At 38.4% G+C, this 21,442-nt stretch overlaps 2 protein-coding genes across 3 annotated transcripts in view; both read right to left on the bottom strand.

Annotated features, from left to right (window-relative positions):
• LOC138004164 (fibrillin-2-like) overlaps positions 1–21,442 on the bottom strand; it is a 205,059-nt gene that overhangs the window by 33,321 nt on the left and 150,296 nt on the right. The window lies entirely within an intron of this gene.
• Positions 6,412–21,442, bottom strand: part of LOC138004170 (dnaJ homolog subfamily C member 27-like) — a 17,785-nt gene continuing 2,754 nt past the window's right edge. For both annotated transcript variants that reach the window (XM_068850598.1, XM_068850599.1), the window contains 5 exons: positions 21,150–21,219; positions 17,997–18,161; positions 17,394–17,513; positions 11,055–11,221; positions 6,412–8,627 (listed from right to left, as the gene is read on the bottom strand). In XM_068850598.1, the coding sequence (XP_068706699.1) occupies positions 8,495–8,627; positions 11,055–11,221; positions 17,394–17,513; positions 17,997–18,161; positions 21,150–21,219 (655 nt within the window). In that variant the 3' untranslated portion in view covers positions 6,412–8,494. The remainder of the gene's footprint in view (positions 8,628–11,054; positions 11,222–17,393; positions 17,514–17,996; positions 18,162–21,149; positions 21,220–21,442) is intronic.

Raw genomic sequence — 21,442 nt, 5'->3', positions numbered from 1 at the left:
GAATGGAACGTCAATTGGATAAATATCTGGAATCTTTAAAGCGACTAGTAATGATCTTCGACAACAATTTCATTTTCGCCATTGGATATCAAGTGAGGTTTGTTTCTAATATTTTGATAACTTGGTATTATATACAACACGGAAATTAAATGACAATTCTTTTATGGATTTAACAAACATTGAAGGAATCGAACGCCTTGAAGGCATCACAGCGCATAAGTCACGAAATAAACAGCTCTGTTGGAAGCGTGCTTGAGTTTCAACAAAATGAGCCCCAAAATCAGCAAAAAATTGTGGCGTTGATGAATAATAACGTAGCTGCTATTCTCAAAATGATGGAATTACCTGGTGATAAATAACCTCGTCTTGAAGAGTAAATTTTTGACTTTGAAGAAACAATGGTCAACCTCAAGAGTTTGGTGATTGTGATCTTTGCGTTGAATTCGCACATTTCTCGTCAAACGTTTTAACATTTGAAAGAAAAAGAAAACTAACAAAAACAAAAACCCGGTATCTTGCCATCATTTGACACAGATGCTTCACTGTTTCGCAAGTTAACACGCCGCGGTAACTTGATCACAGCGCCCACTGAATTCGATGTCACTTTCGATTTTGCGATTTTCTTGTGCAGCAAAAAGTACAATAACAAAATTGAACGTTGCAAAACTTTGGAAAATACCATAATATTCTTTGTTTGTCCCCCCAAATTTTGCATGAGCATTGCTTTTGTTTTCTCTTGGGAATATTGTAAGTCCCAAGAGAAACTGGAAATAATGGTTATGCAAAATTTAGGGGGACAAACAAAGAGTATTATGGTATTTTCCAAAGTGGCCCTATATGGAATAAGGCGCTGTGTCACTGCACTACCACTCGTACGCAATACTTGCCTATTTTTTCTAAAGACAGGAATGTTTTCTTTCTGACAAATGATTAATGGGCTGGAAGCCAAGTTTTTAACCTCAGAAAAAAGATCTGTTTCGTCGTATCAACGTGTGAGCCAAAGGGCTTCTGCTGGCACGACTTCTGGGTGACCCCTTAAATTGTCTTAATGACCCCCGACTTGAAAAACAATGACTGGAACGCTGCAGTTCAGTACCACCCAACTCAGTCCCTTCTGTTTTTGAGTAACAAGTACCACAGGCAACCCAGTATACGCTCATTGAGCGTCTAGTTTATTTTCAAGTGGTTTCTGCAGTTCCAAGGCACCTTACAGAACGTGCGAGCACAAATCCCGTGGATAGATCAGTTTTTCAGTTGGATAGTGCGTTTCAGCTGTCCCCAGAGACTTTTTATAAACTTAAAGGGGCTATGTCACGTTATTTTAGGGTGTTTCGGGAAATTTTTAGTTAATCACAAGTTTAAAACTCGAAAATGGTAATGTGGAATTCCTTTACTGATAAAATTATCGTTACATCACAAACAAGATGATTCTGAGCAAAACCGAACTTCATCCAGGCAATTTGCCATAAATCTGAAAACCGTCGGGCCGACTTTTTTCAAGATTACCCAAATGCAATCCGTTTCATTCTTGTCCATTTGTGTCCATCCATGCTTCTCTTCCCTTCAAAATTTGTTGTATTTCTTTTATCTTGTTCAACAATTTTAGGGGTTATTGCAATGTTTTATTCTACTTTTTGGGCATTTTGGGTGTCGTGAAATTACATCATTTTGCGTGACATACCCCCTTTAACTAAAATGAAAAAACAATGACTATTCTGTGCTCCTTATAAACAGAAAACTAGTTGTACTGAAGGCTAACTCTAAATGGGAAAGAGACCTGCAAAAGGACCAAACATTTCTAACTTCTATTTTTAGTCGTGTAAAAAATGTTTGAAAATACAACAAGCTTAGGGAATTCTATTTCAAGCTCTTACATAGTGTAGTATTCAGTAAAAAGGAATCATTTCTCTTTGGTAAGGCAGGGGACACAAAGTGCGCATACTGTAAAATGAATGATTCCATAATCCACACCTTCTACCATTGCAATTGGCAATGGAGTCAGTCATTCTTTTCGGAGGTTATTAAATGGTTTATTTGACAGAGAAAAGGTCACCTCTTTTACACTCACCAGCTTAATTAATTACTAGTAAGAAAGTGGACAGTTTAAGTAAAGAATTAAACATTACCAGGAAGTTAAACTTCACGTTTTATATGCCTAGTATATTTTTGTACAATCATAAATTATTCCACGGTGAGCTATTGGTAAACGAATTTATAATTAACCCCAACTAGAAGTATATTTTCAAAAATTTTCTGTGATACTTAAGAGTATTGCGAACTTGAGTGTACGTAGAAGCTATAATATCTCGAGTATCTTGCTTTTCTAATTTTGTGTGTCAATAACTATATATGTCTAAACGTGAATTTCTGTCTACTTTGTAAAATGTTCTGTACTCCTTTAGCCACCCAACTGAACTGTACTTGCTTAACGTGTACAAATTAAAATAATAATAATAATAATGATAATAATAATAATAATTTACACTGTGCGTACAAAAGACAAAAAGCCCTATCAGTTGCTACATAAAATGCAGTTATGACAGTTGTCCCTGAGTGACTCACTTAGATTTTTTATATAGTTCGCAATGAATTCAAAATTGAAATTCCCAAAGACCCAACGAAGAAAAATAGAGGTGTGCCCCTCATCAGGATGTTGAATCATCGGGCAGTCATCTCGTTGTTGCCATGTGCGCGATTGAGATTTTCGCTAAATTTTGCAACAAAAAATTCCGCGTCGGCCTTTAATGAATACCACTGACCGAGGAAAAACTGTCTTCAGCCACTTTAAGCCGCGCAAAACAGGGGAAACGAAAACAAGAGACAAGAATAGAAAAAAAAAAAAACAATAATAATAAGTTTAAAGAAAATGGGGAATGAAAAAACGGAAGACTAGGAAGAGAGAGCAAACGATACCAATAACAAAAGTTAAAACTTACCATTCGGACAGGCAGATGTGACATGGAGCGAAGCGAAAGCTGTGGTGAGAATAAACTGCAGCATAGAAGGAGTTCCCATGGCGCATTCCTCACACGACAGTCACAAAGACTATTTGTACAGGGTGTCTCGAAATCTTATTAAGATCCAGAATTGTATTATGTATTGGGGGATCGGCGTTTTTCCGAAGTGTCTCTGACGCCTTTTACCCAATAAAAGCAACATTGACAAGTCTTGAAAAGACCAGACAGTATTAGCTTTTCAAAGGCGAGTTTGTTTCAGGTATGAAAAACAGGAAGTTTACGATTATAATAACATTTCGAGTTCCCTTGAATTCTTGTATTGGACTAATTGTGCGTAGCTACAACAGAGCAGGGCTTGTCTTGGAGCCCACTTTCGATATATTAAAATTCAGTCCTAAACAAAACCCATCATCTCGAGGTTCTGGGGAATAAAGATAACCATTTGTATGAGTTTATTGCCCAGAGCCTCGTGATGATGCCTTTTGTTTACAACTGAATTTTAATATATCGAAAGTGGGCTCCAATACAAGCTCTACTCTGTTTTGGCCACGAGTAATTAGTCCAATACCAGAATTGAAGGGAACTCGAAAGGTTATTATAATCGTAAAAAATTCCTATTTTTCATAATTATCTAAAACAAACTCGCCTTTGAAAAGCTAATACTGTCGGGTCTTTTCAAGACTTGTCAACAGTTGCTTTTATTGGGTAAAAGGCGTCAGAGACACTTCGGAAAAACGCCGATCCCCCAATACATAATACACCTTAATTTTGCTGTTCATTAACCGCAAATGATCCATTCGACGGAAACATAAAGCGCAACTTGTTTTGTCGAATATGGAAAAAACCAATTAAGTTCATCTTTAAATGTAAGTGACTCAGGCCTTTTTTCTTTTTAAATGAAATTTTCTCTACAGACACAAAGCGATAGCTGCTCATGTTAGCACTCTTTTTCAAGAAATTTATTTAAGCGCTTGCAAGTCGGTGAAGGAAAACAGGAAGGTCTTTCTGAATAGTAAATAATCCCAATTACATTAAAAAGTCAGAGGGACGAAGTGCTGTACCTTTTCAGAATCTATATATTTCAAATAAGTTTTCAATTATTCAGCAGACCTTCGTATATAAGGTGCAAGTCAATGTTGTGAGCTCAGTATTTTTTTTTAAACCAAGTTCGCTCTACCCTAATTCAACAATGGACAGAATTTATTTCCATGCAAGCCATCTTAATATTCTTCTGTGATGCTGTCTTTAAGACAGCATGCCTTCCGAAGACATCACAGCTGTGTCACCCAATTATGCATAGTCATCCACGACTGGGCGAGCTCCATTGATGCTGGCTTCCAAACCGTCGTGTTCATATTGGACTTTGCGTAGGCTTTCGACACCGTGCCTCATTAAAGATTGACTTCAGATAGAGTCATGTTGGAAGGAGGAAGGAATCGCCATTGTATGAACATACGAAACATTTTATGAAAACAGCCCTCCGATTCCAACTCGCTTCCCTAAATGCTAAGACTTATCTTGAAAGAAAGTTTTTTTTCCATTTCAAGGGGAAAACCACACAGAACCGCAATGGGAACAAAAACGGCAGTATCTTTTGCTAACATCTTCATAGCGGAAGTTGAGACAGATACCATCAACCAAAGCCCTTACAAACCACTGGAAAAGATACAATGACGACATCTTTTCTCTATGGCACATAAACAAAAAAGCAATAAACAACTTCACGGAGCTGCGAATAGCTTCCATCCTACAATAAAATTCACGGCTGGGATTTCAGATAATGGAATTTCTGGCGTTTGAGTGTATACGAATTAGCCCGAAATGAAATTTCTTTCTGCGGCACTGGAGCAGTGGCGACTGGAATTAGTCCAGTCGAAGTGCATTATGGGTTGTCAAGGAGGACTATATTAGAGGTTTGTAGCACGTGAGATAGTCATTCTAGGCCGACACCACGATCGATCTTAGATATATTTTTAAGTATAACGTTCTTTTAGTCAACGCGGGTAGACGCGTTTGAAATTTAGAGCCTCATAGGATGGGCTATTTAGAGTTTTAGCCATGGTTCCTACCCAGATTTCCTGCCGACTTTTTTCCTCCACGGGGTTTTTTCCGGCGGGTTTTTTCTGGCCTCCGTCTGACAGTAGTAGTTGTGTAAACTGTCGTTCAGCTCTGTCTCTTGTCTTATGCCTTATACTTAGATCTTGTAATAGGTTGTAGTATAACGTATCGTTATAGTTACTAGTGCTCGGTCTAAACTGCCAAAATAAACCTAATGGTTTTTCCTCATGTTGTGTGCTGCGTGGTGGAGCTGAAATCTGAGATAACATTGATGAAATGATATATGAAATGGATCATATGTGAACTGCGGATATGAAATCAAGTGAAGCTATTATCCTCGCATTTATGAACGCAAGTTTTGCAATTAGGTAAAGTAGCCTGAAAAATTCAGCACTTCAACGGGGTTTGAACCCGTGACCTCGCGATACCGGTGCGACGCTCTAACCAACTGAGCTATGAAGCCATTGACGTTGGGAGCGGTCATTTGTGGGTTCTAATATTCCCGTGAGGAATGAATCAACGATGAAATGATATATGAACTGGATCATAGATGAACTGCGGAAATGATCAAACGGGTTCAAAGCCGGTTGAAGTCCTGAATTTTTCAGGTTTCTTTACGCAGTTGCAAAACTTGCGTTCATAACTGCGAGGATCAGAGCTTCACTTGATGAAATAACATTCTTGGATACATGTGTATACCAGGGCGATCGATTCAAAACGCACTCTATCCTTGATGTGCGCACGCACTTTAAACCGACAGAGACTTCAATTCCTGCCTCCCTCCAGGCGTTAGGGAAGGCTTCATCAAAGGCAAAGCCCTAAAGCTTCTTAGAACTAACTCTTAAAAAGCGAAATTTGAAGAACACATCGCATTATTCAAACAAAGATTACGCCACAGAGGATATCCAGATGACCTTTTGAAGGTGACTCTATCTGAGGTCGATTTTAACGAAAGAATGTCGGCGCTAAAAAATAAAAATAAAATAAAATAAAAACGCGCAGAAGAATTTTGCCGTTTGTTACATAATATCGCACATCATTACTTAATCTCAAACATATTCTTGTGAACAAATGGCATCTTATGCAAAACCAGCCCTTACTAAGAGAAATCTTTAAAAGACCCTCCCCTTATTAAATATAGAAAAGGGAGGTCTTTGAAAGATTTACTCGTTAGAGCAAAGCTCTTAGGTCTTGGAGTCGTGTTTGGCCTGTCTACACCTTGAAACATCATTGAAATATTTATAACACTCTATGAAGTCAGTGAACTCCCATTTTTAAGAAAACCTTGCTTTATTGAATAAAAGAGCATAGTTTTTATGCAAACGACTCAGATTTGGTAGACCACAGGTAGGGATGGGCCTTAAATTTGTAAGAATATTTTTTGGCTGCACAACACACTAAATGATATTGACCAAATGTAAAAATGGCTGTCAAATTAATCTTTTTCATTATATAAACACCAATGACATACCAAGTGAGCTTTCGCGCGAAAACATGATATCTTCACACGTGAAGATAACATGTTATTTTCACACTTGAAAAGATCACTGTTTCTATGGTTATATGAAACTCGCGCAACACGAGAAGAGAAAGTTTCGTAGCTCCAAGCGGCCATGTAATATCCTGTATATCTCTGTTTATCTTCTGAGCATCGGTAGCATGAGCAAAAGGAAACGAATTCTAGCTCCAAAAATAGACTACTTAGGCTAAATTGAACAATGATGAAAGAATCGTTTATTGGCGGCCATTCTGGCCGTCGGTCGATAGTTCAGTGCCAGCAAAAGTGGGTGGAGGAATATCACTGACGTCATTGTTTACATGGTTTTATTAACATACGAGTTTACTCAGAGAAAGCACCACACTATTTACAAATTGACTTCAAAAGGTAAAAGAACTTGTTAAACTTTGTACAAAGGCCAATTTTGTGCCTTTTAGCATTGAGAACGAGCTAATTATTAGCCATCAAAACCGGCGGCAAAAGCGCTAATGACCCTGTACATTATTTGTAAAAATTCGAATTTCCAACACAGCATTGCTCGGAAACTATCTGGTATATCGCATTCAAATTTTCAGATGTAGCTCAATACGCAAAGATATTTAAATAATTAGTATCGTATCTTTTTTCTTGCCTGACTAATTTAAACGGGGGGAAACTTTACACAAATATTCCCCTATTCAACTGAAAAATGCCTTAGGAAGCCGAAAATATGCAATGAAAAAATAATTACGCATATAAATACGAACATCTTTCCCTGTCGATTAGCTGGTACCTGTCGCGTCGATTGACAAACGGTTTTCGAACCTAATTACATACATTCTTACTCGCTCCAACCACAAAAATGTTCAGGGAAAGACAGAAACTTTCTCCTTGAAAGAAAGGGTTGTGGAGGATCACTCACATCTCAAACTACTATTTCGAGGGTAGTTCAACTTCTTCTGTAAATTTGTGGTACAAGATCGACAAGTTCAAATACAAAGGCCATAATCGTATTTTCACGGTTGGACTGGAACGAGCAACGAGTCGAGGCTGATACGGAGGCATTCTGCAACACGTCCTCTACCTCTGAAATGACGATTATCGAAAATTCCTAATTTTCTCTGGATTGACTGTTATCGTCAATTTAGATTACTCTGTCCCAGAACGTGCGGTAGTAGACAAAAATTAAAAAAATAAAAAGTAAAAGATGCATTCCTGGACGGAATTTGAACCCGGAGGTTTTTATGCACTTAACCAATAAAGATCAACTGGCTTACGATTGTACCGATTATTTACCAACAATAATAACGAAGATATCGTTGACGTCACCTATTATCATTAATGTGCCAATCAGAGCCTCATTGGCTGTCGAAAACAAAGGTTCTTTTGTTCCTGTAGTTGGCATATTTGAATGACCAAAGTAATGTTTGTAAACAGATATCTTCCCTATTAGTATATATAAGATCATTGCTGAATAGTGGTTAAGTCTAGTGCGTGGTTTTAAAATGGTTAGCTTAATTTCTCTTGAGGTTTGGTAACCGGCACTTTCTCCTCTTTAAACTTGTTTCTTAGTGGGTGATTATTAATACACGTTGACTTTACAGCGGCATTCAAAAGAAAAAAAATATCGACATATTAAAAAATGACGTTCTGGCAGTTAGCGATGTGGTAGTCTAGTGCTTAAGTGAAATAGTTATCAATCGAACATTCCAGGTTCGAGTCCTGCGAGTTCAGACATTGGGGTTCGGATTTTATAAATTCATATATTCATATTCACTTCCCATAATCACTATCAAGAGCTAACCGCCCGAAATTGACGATAATAGTCAAGTTAGAGAAAAATTGGAACTGTCCGTAATCGTCATTTCAGAGGTAGATGGGCTATTTCCAGAGGCAAATTATTTTTCCGCATTATAGCCTCCATCCTATGCTAGTTCCAGTCCCACTCAGAGTCCTGACAAGAAGAAGTGTCTCGTCACGTCACTTGCTTCATATTTTGATATTATCTATGATTCTGCAAAAGCGCCGCTCTCGCATTCACCAGGGCTTTGAAAGCATCTTCCGATCCAGGGGCAAGGCTTTTGTCCGGATGTATCAAAACCGCTAATTTGCGATAGGCGCGATTGATATCGTCCCTGAAAAAAAAAAAAGGCAAATAAATACAGTAAAAGGGATAACTTGCATGTCAAGCATTTTTCGGCGAAAGAAGAGCTTTGGAAAGATTTTTCTCACATTTTCCGCGTGAAAATTGAGGGGACGACGGGGGAACTCCATCGGCCTTTCGCGCAGTAAAAATGCGGTAAATTTTCTCAAAGCTTCTTTTTTTATTACTAAGAAATTAATCTTTACGATGTTTGATCGTTCCACAGTCCGGTCGATTACATCTGTGTCTAATGTCAAGAAACTTTAGTTAATACAGAATTTTGTCTCAAAGATGAAGTCTGACCATGTAACTTCTCTTTTGCGTCAACTTAACTAACTCCCAATTAAAAAGCAATTATACCTTACAGGTTATTTATTGTTTAAATTGTGTTACACGCATTCAATGTAACGCAAGTATGTCTGCGTGGCCATACAAATGCGCCACCGACCTTGCACCCAGGTAGCTCTGCTCTGACCAATTTTGCAGAGAACAAGTATCCACAAGAGATTGACGCGCAACCGAAACAGCCTAGAAAGCCCATTTTTTAAAACTGTATCCGTCAACTACCGTTCGCCTACAAGGCGGCAGTGTAGATCTGGAACGACTTGGATATCTCGTTTAAATTAAATCCATTAATTCCCACTTTTAAGCGCGCAATGAAAGACCATTTATAGTCCTTGAGTATTAACTTGTAGAATTTTGATTGATCTTATTGAATTTTGTCATAATTTTTATAGTGGACTTAAACCAACGTCCACTGATTTGTAAATAGTTACATAAGAGCCTTAATTTTTGAGGAGTATCTATTAAAAAGATGATGATAATGATGATGATGATGATGATGATTATTATTATTATTACTATTATTTTGTTTCGCACGGGAACGCTTGCTACAAAGGCTAAAACCAGAATTACAGCAAATAAAAAAAAAAAAGGAGGCCCCGTCTCATAACCCATGTTGGCAATTAAATAGTATGGGACGTTAAAGAACCCACTCACTATTCGATAAGAGTTGGAGACGTAGTACCTGGCATTGTGGTCTGACCTATCTAGACGGGGGCATATTTCACTTCGTAAAATAATTGTAAACTGCGTAACAAGCAGTCTGGCTAAATTCTTCCACAAAGCGTTGTAAATTAGCCCTGAAAAGCCCCGAGGGGAGAGACTAATATATTCACTTCACTTCACTCTTCACCTTCATCAAAGATGACGTGGAAATGTAAGAAAAACGTGACACGCGGCGAGTGTGTCATTGATGTTCTTAGATGGACCAATTTCTATAATTGATTCTAATTGGCTTAATCAATCACATAGGCCGCGTTTTTACAGCAGCCTTTGTGTCGCTTAACATTCCTGAAAGTGGTTTGTTCGCAGACTTCGTCAAACGACTTAAAAATGATACGTGTTTTCACGGGTAAGATTAAATGAGAGAGCAGCCAATGCAATAATAACTGAAAATAATAAAAATAGCACTTCTGTTGCATTTCCGATTTGAACTTGCTTAAGCTACCTGGTTTACTGGCTTAAATTTAATGGAAATTCTATTGAAATTTGCCGAGTCGCTTAACTTTAAGCGAGTTGGGAAAGGAATTTTCCGTTGTCAGTCGCTAAGCGACTTAAAAAAATCGCTCGTGAAAACACGGCCACAGTCTAACAATCATTTAACTCGCTCTGACCAAGCAGGAGCGCTTACAGTGGTGAATTATACAACCAAATTTCAGTGCTTCACTCACTAACGACGAGATACAGCCGTACCACAGTTTCGTCAAAAAATAGTCCCGTTAGATTTCGGCGTCAAAATGTCGATCGCAAAGGTAACCAGCGCTCCGAAACGGGGCGTCTGCGCTGCGAATCTCATCGAGATTCACCTTAGCCGATCGTACCTTATTTTCTTCAAAGCTGTGCTTTTATTTAACAAATAGACTCCATGTTGGGGTGCGTCTCTTCAGTGATCAATAGAATAGATCACAAATCATGAGGATGAACTTTGTATAAGTGTCAACTGTGTTCAGCGGTGGGACACTAATTAGGAAATGAAATCAATCGTAGGTTGGTTTTTGAGAAGAGTGGAAGACTGGAGTACTCGAAGAAAAACCTCTCGGAGCAGAGTGGAGAACCTGCAATCTCAACCCAGACATGTGAAGCCGAGTCTGGGAATCGAACGAGGGCCACACTGGTGGGAGGTAAGTCCTCTCAGCACTGCGCCAGGCGTCAAAATGTGATAAAAACAAAAAAAGTGGCACACGAGTCGTTAGCGATTGTGATCTTAAGATTACTGAATAGACGCACGGCAACATGAAATATATTTCTTTTATACAATAGATAATTCAAAGTTTTTGACGATGACGTCAGCTGTTTGTCCTCATCATAGGTGACAACCAATCAAAAGCTTATCATATGAGCCAGTTATAACTCTTACCTGCTAGCTCCAGCCGTGAGTCCAAGCCTCGCGTAGTTATCCTTGGCTGTTTTCAGTCGCTGAATAGCTTCAGCTTGTTCCTTGGTGTATCCAACAGTAGTGGGTGCACTTATCCCTACTGGTCTGCCTCCGTTTTCCATCGCTGTCAGCACAGATTTGAACAGGGTCTTAATGAGAGAGAAAGGGGGCAGTAAACATAAAAAAAAAAAAAACGCATTTTTTGGCCTGATAACGAATGGAACCACAGCTGTATTCTCTACTTTCTGAAATTCCATAAAGCTTAGTTCCCACTGGCGACATAAGGATCATAAGCATAATCATAATCATAAACATAAACATAAGCTTCTTATGTTCTAGTGGGAACGGCCGCTCTAAAACCGTAATGCTTTCCTCGAAGCTGGCCGCCAACTTGAAAATGAACCGACCCGAAAGTACTGGTCCTAGACTTTAATTGGCCAAAACACAATGACCCCGTTGCGTCATTATGTTTCTCATTATGTCGTTATGATTTTCGCGTTCCCACTGCAAAGAAAAGTGACATAGTCATAGTCAAAGCCATAATCACAATCATAAGAAAATGGTCGATCATTTTCTTATGATTATGATGTTTCTGGACGTTCCCACTAAGACATAAACGACATAACTGCGTTAAGTTCGTTCTTATGATTATGATCTTTATGTCGCTAGTGGGAACTGGGCTTAATACATCTTGTCTACCCCCAAGAAAGTTGCATAGGCATTGTTTTCGATTCATAGGGGTAGGTTTAGGCATTGTTTTTAGCTGTATATTCCAAGAGAAAGCGAAAACAATGATTATGCGAAAGTTGGGGGTGGGGGAGATGTATTATCGTATTTGAGAAATTGGAGAATTCGGTACTTAGTTGAAGAATAAGCGTTTTTCGAGGGACTCCGCCCGATTGGCTCAGTTGGTGTCAGGATTTTTATCAGTCTTTCAACTAAGGAGTTGTTTCAATAACAAATCAAATATTCTGTTACGGGACAGTTACAGTTTTCCATGGACATTCAGTTAAACTTCACCTCGTGAGTCCACAACATTTTGACCACTGTGATGACGAATATCGTTGTCGATAAGAGTGCAGACAACGCGGAACCACATTCGATTTGTTTCTACCACAAACATTGAACGTCAAGGAAAATGTTCATCTTGTAGTGTGACCAAGATTGTGACACAAAGAAAGAGCAAGCGTTGGCTACAACTTTCTCGCAATCTCATTGGTTTATTTCTTAAAATAAGCGTATCTGACTGCTTATTTTAAAGTCATCCATATTTGAGAGCTAAAAAAGGCATTGCGTGGCACGTGGACGCGAGAGCCGTTGTCTAGACTCTTATTGACAACGGCAAATTGGCCAATCTGATCGCGAGATAACAAGTAATTGTGGCAAAAATCAAACTAGATATAGAGCTTTCGCGGGTTGACATGTCAATTAAAAAGAGAAGTGAATCATAAAAATGGCCACAAGCCCCTTTCTTAGCTTTTGGCTATAAAAATTTCTTCCAAGAGCTCTATCGAATATACAGCACTTAGGGGAACCTCCTCTTTAACAAAAATAGCTTTAAATCCAAGAAATAACCTTTAAAGTCAAGTCATGCGATCAGTCTTTTTTTTTTTTTTTTTTTTTTTTCAAAATAAGCGTTGGTATCCGAAATAAATAAGTTTTTAGAATCGCAAATTTGTTTTCAACATTTGCAGGTGCTACCATCTTGAATAGACTGATTTAGCATAAAGACGCCACGTCAAGCTCCGTGAAAGAGCTTGGTACCCAGTCAAATTCCCGCCTCCTGCGATTCTGGCCTCGCGTCGTAGACGTGGAAGCCAGTAGTTTGCGGTCTTCCCTAGAACGTGGACTTCAGTTAGGTCGCTTCAGCGATGGAAAACACACCTAAAAAGCTAGTACTAGTGTTACAATTGATTTGTATTGTATACCAGATGTTTGAACTTATTGTCAGAATTGCGATGAGCTGGACGTAAGAAAAGAACATTTTACTCATCAGACGCAATGGGCGCTCAAAGGGGTTTTCAATTCAAAGCAGGAAGCAGAGAAAAAGGGAATGTATGGCAAGCTATTGCCAAAAAATCTCTTCAATTCTGTCAGTTCAAGAGGTGTTAGAGACAGTTCTACTTTGATTTCAAGAAGGTATAAGGCGAAAAATGCCGAAGAACTAAAAAGTAACGAAGACGAACTGAGCGAATACGATTTACTACTGAAAGAGTTAGCTCACTTAAGTGAAGAATCGGACAAGTAAGCCAATGCAGAAGACGAAGTTGCTAAAGAAAAAAACAGTACAGAAAAAGAAATTGGCTCTCGAAATAAGGTAAAGAGCAATGAAAACAATGGGCCACAATTAAAAAAGATCACAGTCTGATCAAATTCAGCAGGATTAGATCAAGGAGATCATGGCTGGAAAAAAAACAGACCGAGATCTGAAGTTGAAAGAGCTCCAGCTTGAAGAGCAAAGAAAGGAAACCCTTTCCTTTCTTTGCTCAGCAGAAGAAAAGAAAATAACTGATGGAGCATACGCAGAAGCAAATTCAAATGCAAAGAGACAGCCAGCAGCAGCAGCAGCAACAACAGCAAATGATGCTAATGCAGCAGATGATGAACATTATGCAACAGCAGCAGCAACAGCGATAGCTTTTCACCTCAAAGAAGGATAAAGAGTAAACTAGAGTGTCACTCATACATAATGTTTGAAATTTTCTTTGTACCTTTATTACAAGTAGTTGTCTGTAGATTTTGACTGAAAAAGTTACAACTAATGTTTCAGTTATAAACTGAAGTAAAATAGCTCCCTTATTTCTCACCACTGATACTTAGAATTGTTTAGGCATGGTCAATGAGACCTAAATTGAAGTTGTCGATTCTGAGTATTCCGGCATAAACCCTTGAACTTGAAATTGTAATTTTCCTATCAGAAAACAAAACATCATCAAGCTAGCAGTGAAAAGGATAAGTTATGATGGATGTTATGATGATAAAGCTTTGGTTGTGTGGGTTGTGTGCTGGTGTATATGTATAATATAACCATTCCCATAGAATTAAAATTTTTGATCACTAGAATGCCACCTAGCTAGATTTAATAGCTTCTTAGTTATTTTCTAGGGGGCATTGTACGTCTATTACTTATTTCGTGTATCCCTATTTACGCGTGGTACAAAAAAACTTTGTTGTTGTTGTTGTACAATAATTGCATACAATGGTAACACATATTTCATAATTTTATCCCACACTTTTCAAATGCTGTGTTGCAAAATGATTTTGAAAAATTAGCACTATTTTACACACTACATTTTATATAATCTAATGTGAACATGAATGATTACAATGTCCCACCATTTGAAAAGACCCATTAACAGTGTCTCAATCTATCTGTGCATGCAAATACACATACAGATGTCTGTATTGGGAACAATCCTTGAACGAATTCAGTCATTACAAACAGGACAAAAATATCATCTACAAGACCTGTATATATTTACCAGAAAGAGGTCAGAAGATTTGGGGAGTCAACACCAAAATACGTTGAAACAATTATAAGCATGTGTGGGAATTTTGAAAAATTGCTAAGGTAAACTTTGCCAACAGGACTAAGGTCAATCTGGAGCTACTTTTAGAACTCAACGAACCTGTAGTAATTGGAAATGCATGCAGCCAAACATCCATTCTACATTTACTCTAACCTCACTCATACTCTCATTGAATCTTGCCATCTGTGGGATGACGTGAACATTTCTAAACGGAGTCGGAAATGGATGCCTAAGAGGTATGCGGGATCGCCAATTACAGACATACATGTACAGGCCTCCCATTATTTGCTCACGCAACGGCTTGCAGATCCCTGATTAAGCCTGCCTCGTACAGCAGTGTAACATCGTGCCTTCGCCCCTCATAGGGTCCACTTAGGTTGGCTATAAGCCCATTTGGAAGAACAAAACGATCCTGAAACTATATTGAATGTACACGTTACTTTATGCCCATTCTAAACCTCACGCTGATTATTCTTGGGTCGAGTTATCTTGCATAAAGTCCCGTCTACGAAGCCAAAACAGTTTTCAAGTCGAGCTCCACGCGCATAGATACTCTGTGCATATTGTGCTAGAGCTGGTCGGTTATAAATTAAACGAGCGGTACCGAAAGGTTAGTGCGAAGTCTTGCACGTACGAGCACAAAGAAGATGAAAACAAGAAGTGGTTTCACTTTGACCATTTTCTAATCTTAAAAGCAAAGAAAAATAAAAGCGACAAAGGCACATTTGAGTAAACCAAAGGCTCAAATAGTAATTTAATTGCCATAAACGTGTTTGTTGTTGTAAAGTAGGCACATAAAATAGAAGCAACAAAATAGACCAAATAGACAAAATAGACCAAAACTTCCCTTTCATAACTAACATACAAAACTTCCCTTTCATACATAGCGAAAATTCTTTACCTTTCACGAAATTGTCGTGCAGCCCGTACGTCCGTCCGTACAATGTGAACTTCCACAGCAAAGCGACATCAAAATGCCGGACTGATCCGCTAAGAACGAGACACGCGATTTACCCTTCTCTCGCCGTCGACGATTTCGGATATCGACCACATATCATCTTTGGGGGAGTAAATCAGCGACATTTCCCAGTTTGCTCTCAAAAGACCAGCAGACTCACCTACCCCTAGATGAAATAACGAGATACTTACCCACCACTACGCGTCGTCTAACAAAGAATTTGAAGAATTTGAAGAATTTTCAGCCTATTTTGAGTCAAGTAAAGCATCATATTGTGTCCGATCCTTTGGAATATTGACATCTGACACCGGAATTTTAATCAGGAAATATTATGTTGCTTACTTGAAGTATCATGCCCCATTCAAAACCTAATAGTTAAAAACGGTTGGTTCCAAGAGATTAAACGGTGTTGGTGTGTCTGGTAAACAAAGTCTAAAGCACTATTTCTTCCAAAACGCAGTGCCATTTCAGTGTATCTACAAGGAAAAGCAATCCTCTTTAACAAAATAGAAAGGCCTTCCATTCCAGAACAGGCAGTTCTCTAAGAAAAAAAATAATAATGGGAAATCGCAAAGCATGAAGCAGTACAGCAAGATCAGATATATGTCGAATCTCAACTCCACTTGACATTCAGCTTCATCCCGATCATCCAAGTTAAATTTGTCATACTTCGAATACGGAAATACTCGTCTTGAAATGTTTTCTCCATAAAGAGCCGTCAATTCCACATCATCACTAATATCTTTCAAACAGGAAGCCAGCAAAACGTCTCGAACACTTTGAAGACCATAAGCTGCTGCAAATGTTTACAAATATGCGTAAGCGTCTTCTTCGTAGTTGGCGCGCTACATCAAGAAAATGACCTGACATCGGTTCCAGTACTCCAGTCCTCGATCAGGCTCTCACGTCTTCTTGTCTTACGTCCTAATGCTAAGCCAGTCTAATAATTGTGACGTTTTAGAGCGTGTTTCAATGAGCGTCGTACAACAAAAACCAAAGTAATTTCTTTGGCCAATCCAAAACGACCGAGGCAGTCCAGTTGACCAATCAAAACTCAAAGTAATTACACGTACCCGATACAAAGCGCGGGAAAACGTGCACACGTAAACCGCGATTGGTTTTGGTTTCACTTCTGATTGGTTGAAAAAATGGCGCGAGAACTTCGAACCAATCACTGAATGAAGTAAATGCAAAACCAAAGCAATTCGCTAATTACTTTCGACACTCAATCGAAAAACCGCTCTACGGTTGCCCTCTTGTTATAATTTTGTGTCAGAACAATTGGGCTTGCAACCGTAAAACGTCACAATTATTCAGGATGGTGTTTTCCTGATACAAACACTTTTTTTTAAAGAAATTTGTTTAGAAACATAATTTCCTTTAATTTACTCTCTAGTATTGGGGTAGGGGTTCCCTTTAAGAACACTGTACGTCAGTCCAAGTGAGAAGCTCATCTCACGATGTTTAGTATTCAATCAACTAGGCCCAGGTTGCTCGAAGCATGGTTGTTAAATTATTGAGGCCATCCTAGGGGATTTGGGGAACAAAGGAGTTACATGGCTAATTTGAACTGCGAACAGTGCAACAATGTCAAAATATTTTAGGAAACAAGGGAACAAAAACAAATTTGACCAATTTTAGGCCTCAAAGTTTGAAAGTAATTTGAGGAAAAAGGTAACACAAGCAAATATTTAAAGGGAACAAGGACCCCCTCCCCCCTGGGAGGGCCTCATTATTGTACTCGCCTGGAAAATGAGGTTGATCTGGAGTCATAAATGGTTTATTGCATGTAGCTTAGATGATTGAAAATTAATTGCATGTGGTTACACTCACTTGAAACATGTCATTAATCCCTTCACCAGTTTGTGCTGAAGTTTCAAAATAATAAAATCCGTGGCTGTTTGCCCATAATTGGCCTTCTGCTTCTTCTACCACTCGTTTGCGACAGTCTACCTGCAAAGTGAAGTCCAGAGTCTGAGTAGTCATCATTCACTCTCCTGCACTGAGAAGGCAAAACAAAACCCTTCCTAATCTCTCAACATATTCCTCAGAGAAATTACCAACATAATATCATGGGTGACAAATTACTCCTTAATTTAGACGCGAAATTTCAGCATTAATTTATAATTTCACATGTGAAATTATAAAATTGCCATGGTAACATCTCTTGTATCTCGATAAGAGCCAAGATGGTGTCTAGATTTAAGACAGTGACCATTGTGAGAGGAGAACATTAAGTTTTAGACATAAATGAAAAACAAGCTGTACATTATTAGCACACTTTATATATTAACAAATTCTAATGAAGACTGTTTAATCAGTTCTCATCTACAGTATACCTGAGGTTTTTTTTGTTTTTGTTTTTTTTTTTTGTTTTTTCCCCAGCGATTCCTTATGAATTATTAACAAGTTTTAAAAGAAATATATCTACTTCACCTTGTTCGCACAGACAGTGAAGACAACCCCTTCTAAATCTGTTGGATTGCCAATATCTCTCCTTATTTCTTCCAGCCAGCTGTCCAATGATTCAAAACTTTCCCGGTTACCAACATCATACACCAGCATTGCACCTTGGGTATCCTTGTAGAATTCATTGCGAACCTTGAAGGAATTACAAATGCATGTGGGAAAATCAATATTATAATAATTATAATAATAATTATAATAACTCTGTAAGTTATTGGGACCATTCAAAACATCTTGCGATTTTATTTGGGGTTAAATCCCCAGGTTTCACTTCATTTAACCCTCTCCTTCCTACGATTAACACTTATAGACGCTACTCTGTCTAACACAGACAACTTAACTAGTCAATGGGGGCCTCTTCTGGGGTGAAAAGGTTAAATTCACAACATCTACAATCCTGGACAAACGTCTTGGGACACTTGAGCTAAAATGGTTTAAAATGAACATGTGTTAGACCATCTATGACACAGTGCACCCTCCCCATTTCAATGTTGCAGGGTGTCCAGCGGCATGTTCGTTCAGAAAAATAGGAAAATAGGAAACTCAGGATTCAAAAAATAGGAAACTTTGTAATAAAAAATAGGAAAAAATAGAAGAATCAATAGTAGTTTGATGGACAAAGAGAGCCTCCCTGCACCCCATCAGCTATCCCAATTCACCACTTTAGCCCATAACCTGACAATGAATGAACATGAATTCAATAAAGGGGTCCCAGGAAATTCTGTCCAGGGCCCAGTTGTTCGAAGGGTGGACAGCACTATCCACCAGATAAATCACTGTCCACTGGACATAAACTCAATTGGTTTTGCCAGTGTTTATCCGCAGGATAAGGATTTGTCCAGTGGATAGCGCTATCTACCCTTCAAACAACCCACGAGCCCACAATTGTAAATCCAGGCACTAAAATAATAATGTCTCCTTTTGATTAAACCCTTTAACCTCCTCAGAGTGACAAATGACAAGTAGAGTTTACTTAGTGTCTAACACCTGTCTGAAATGATTTCCCACTTACAGTAGTTACTAGTAGGGAACGTCTCAGGGGTAAAGGGATTAAACAACATTTAGGTCCACTCAAAAACTAATTACCCCCTTGAACCAATTCCCTCATAAAAGTGACACCAATTGATTTTACTCTGTCTAACACAACATGATTTTGCTTGTCAATGGGAATTGGCTCAGGGGCGAACATGGTATGCTGGTCAAAGACAATAGAATTTGTACCCAGAGCCTCTAGTTGATGTGTTCGGGAGCAAGTTCTGACAGGGGGTGCAAGACAAAAGTATTCGGTCTTTCGGGACACAAAATGGTCGCCAAGTGAAAAAAGGTCTATATCAAGGCCCACTAAAAATTTGCTACCAATATTACATTAGAATATATACCAACTGGGAACTCCGAAAAATCCGAGCCCCATCTGGGGCTCGCATTTTTCCGAGTTCCCAGTTGGTTCTACCATTATTTCATTTCTCATGTGTTTATATCATTCTCACAATATTACATTAATTTTTTTATTTGCTACTATTGTTCTCATTTTCCAAACCAGCTTATACATGTTTGGAATCTGTGTCTGCTAATTGCTTCTCTACATTAAAGCTGCTCTACAGTACAAATATGTTTTATTTCAATCTTGAAATAGCTTTCTACCCAAAATCCACACATGCAGGCAACCATCTTGGATTATATGTGATCTCATTTAGCTCAACTTGAAGTTTTGCAGGAAGCTTGAACACACAAAGCTCTTGAGATTACTCTTCATAAATCCAGTCATGCCTTTTTGTTCATCAACATAAATTGTTCAAATAGGTCAGATGGATGACATATTCATGTTGTTCACATTTCTGAGAGAAAAGTAGGATCAGCTGAGCTCAATGATGTCACATATAATCCAAGATGGCCACCTGCATGTGTCAAGGATTTCACAAAGTTAGAATGCAGCTAGTATTCAAGATTGAAATTTTGGCTAAAAACTTTCTCCTTATGACCTTTCTATTTGTCAGAAAAAAAAAAAGAAAAGGATTTTGGAGTTAACTTCTTCTGTAAATTACAGCTGCTCAATTATTAACTTGCAGGTATTAGTGAAAAATTAAATTAATTTGCTATTATGGCAAGCAATTCTTAGGCTATTTATGGAGCACTGTGAGTGGCTGGTTTTTGGTCGGTGTGCTTTAATTACAGTACAGACCATTACCATGGAAATGGTCTGTTTCCATATTTTGTCCTCTCTCTCCCTGGAAATTCAAGTTTAAAAGCGAAACACAAAACGTTTTTGAAAAGCAGAATTTAATTTGTTATTCCAACAGTATGTAATAAATTATTACATTTATTAACAGCAAGCAGAAGTTACTTTTGTACATTAAATGTTGGCTGATGGAGGATGAAGGTTACAAACATTCACCAAGTGAAGAAGCGACCAGATTTGCTCAAAGATTAATGATGCCATATAATAAACGACTTACTAACCTCACTCGCTACTGGAACCGTACTGGGGACTATTGGCTCTCAGTAATTTAAAAATTGTACGGACTGCCAATGCAGCTAGGGCCAATATTCCCCAGTACAGCCGTCACACTGGGTTGGAAAGAGGTTAGTCATTAAAAACCAGGCAGAACAACTTGCAATCAAGATCCTTGAATAGCTGAAGTTAATTAATTATGTAACTTTCTCAGATAAGTACCATCCACTACAGGCCACATAGCACAACATTTGGCGAATTGGGATACTAACAAACCCACACACAAGTTGTTATGTCTGTTTGCTCAGATGCAGTGAGTTGTTGTCTGATCTGCAGGATTTTAAGGTAGCCATGGCAACTGTGAATACCAAGCGAGCTGAGCTACCATAGAATTCCATAAGTCTATCCAGCTCACTATGTCAGAGTATGATGCACTGAGTTTTAATCTTACAAGATCTTGTAAGATTCTTAATTAAGAAACAAAGTAAGATCGTAATAAGAAACTTATTAAGAATCTTGGTAAGATCTTACCGTAGTAAGATTTCCACCTAGGTAATTATAAACTATAATTCAAGTGTAAGGGCTGTCTCCAAAGTTACATGTAGGTCCATGTTTATCTCTGATTTTGGACTGCCTAAGAAATCAAGATGTAGTACTTAAACACTGATTTCTACCTCATAAAACACTGGATGTCCAGCCATGTGAAATATATTCACTTTAACCTCTTTGTCATCAATTGAAACCCTAGAAAAAAAAGTCATCATACTGAAAATTGAAAAAACAAATTGCCTCCCATGCTAAACTTGACTTGACGCACATCTCTTTCCCTAAACAATCTCACTGCCCGGCTCTAGTTATTAAAAGCAACTCTCTAGGGGTATTGGTAACCTGAAAGTGTGAGCAACAGGCATCACAGGCACCCCAAGCTCAGTGTGAGGGAAAGACAACAAAAATATACAATGTAAGG

The sequence above is a fragment of the Montipora foliosa genome, chromosome 5, assembly GCF_036669935.1.
Source record: "Montipora foliosa isolate CH-2021 chromosome 5, ASM3666993v2, whole genome shotgun sequence".
Taxonomy (NCBI): domain Eukaryota; kingdom Metazoa; phylum Cnidaria; class Anthozoa; order Scleractinia; family Acroporidae; genus Montipora; species Montipora foliosa.
This window is presented reverse-complemented; position numbering and strand designations above follow the sequence as displayed.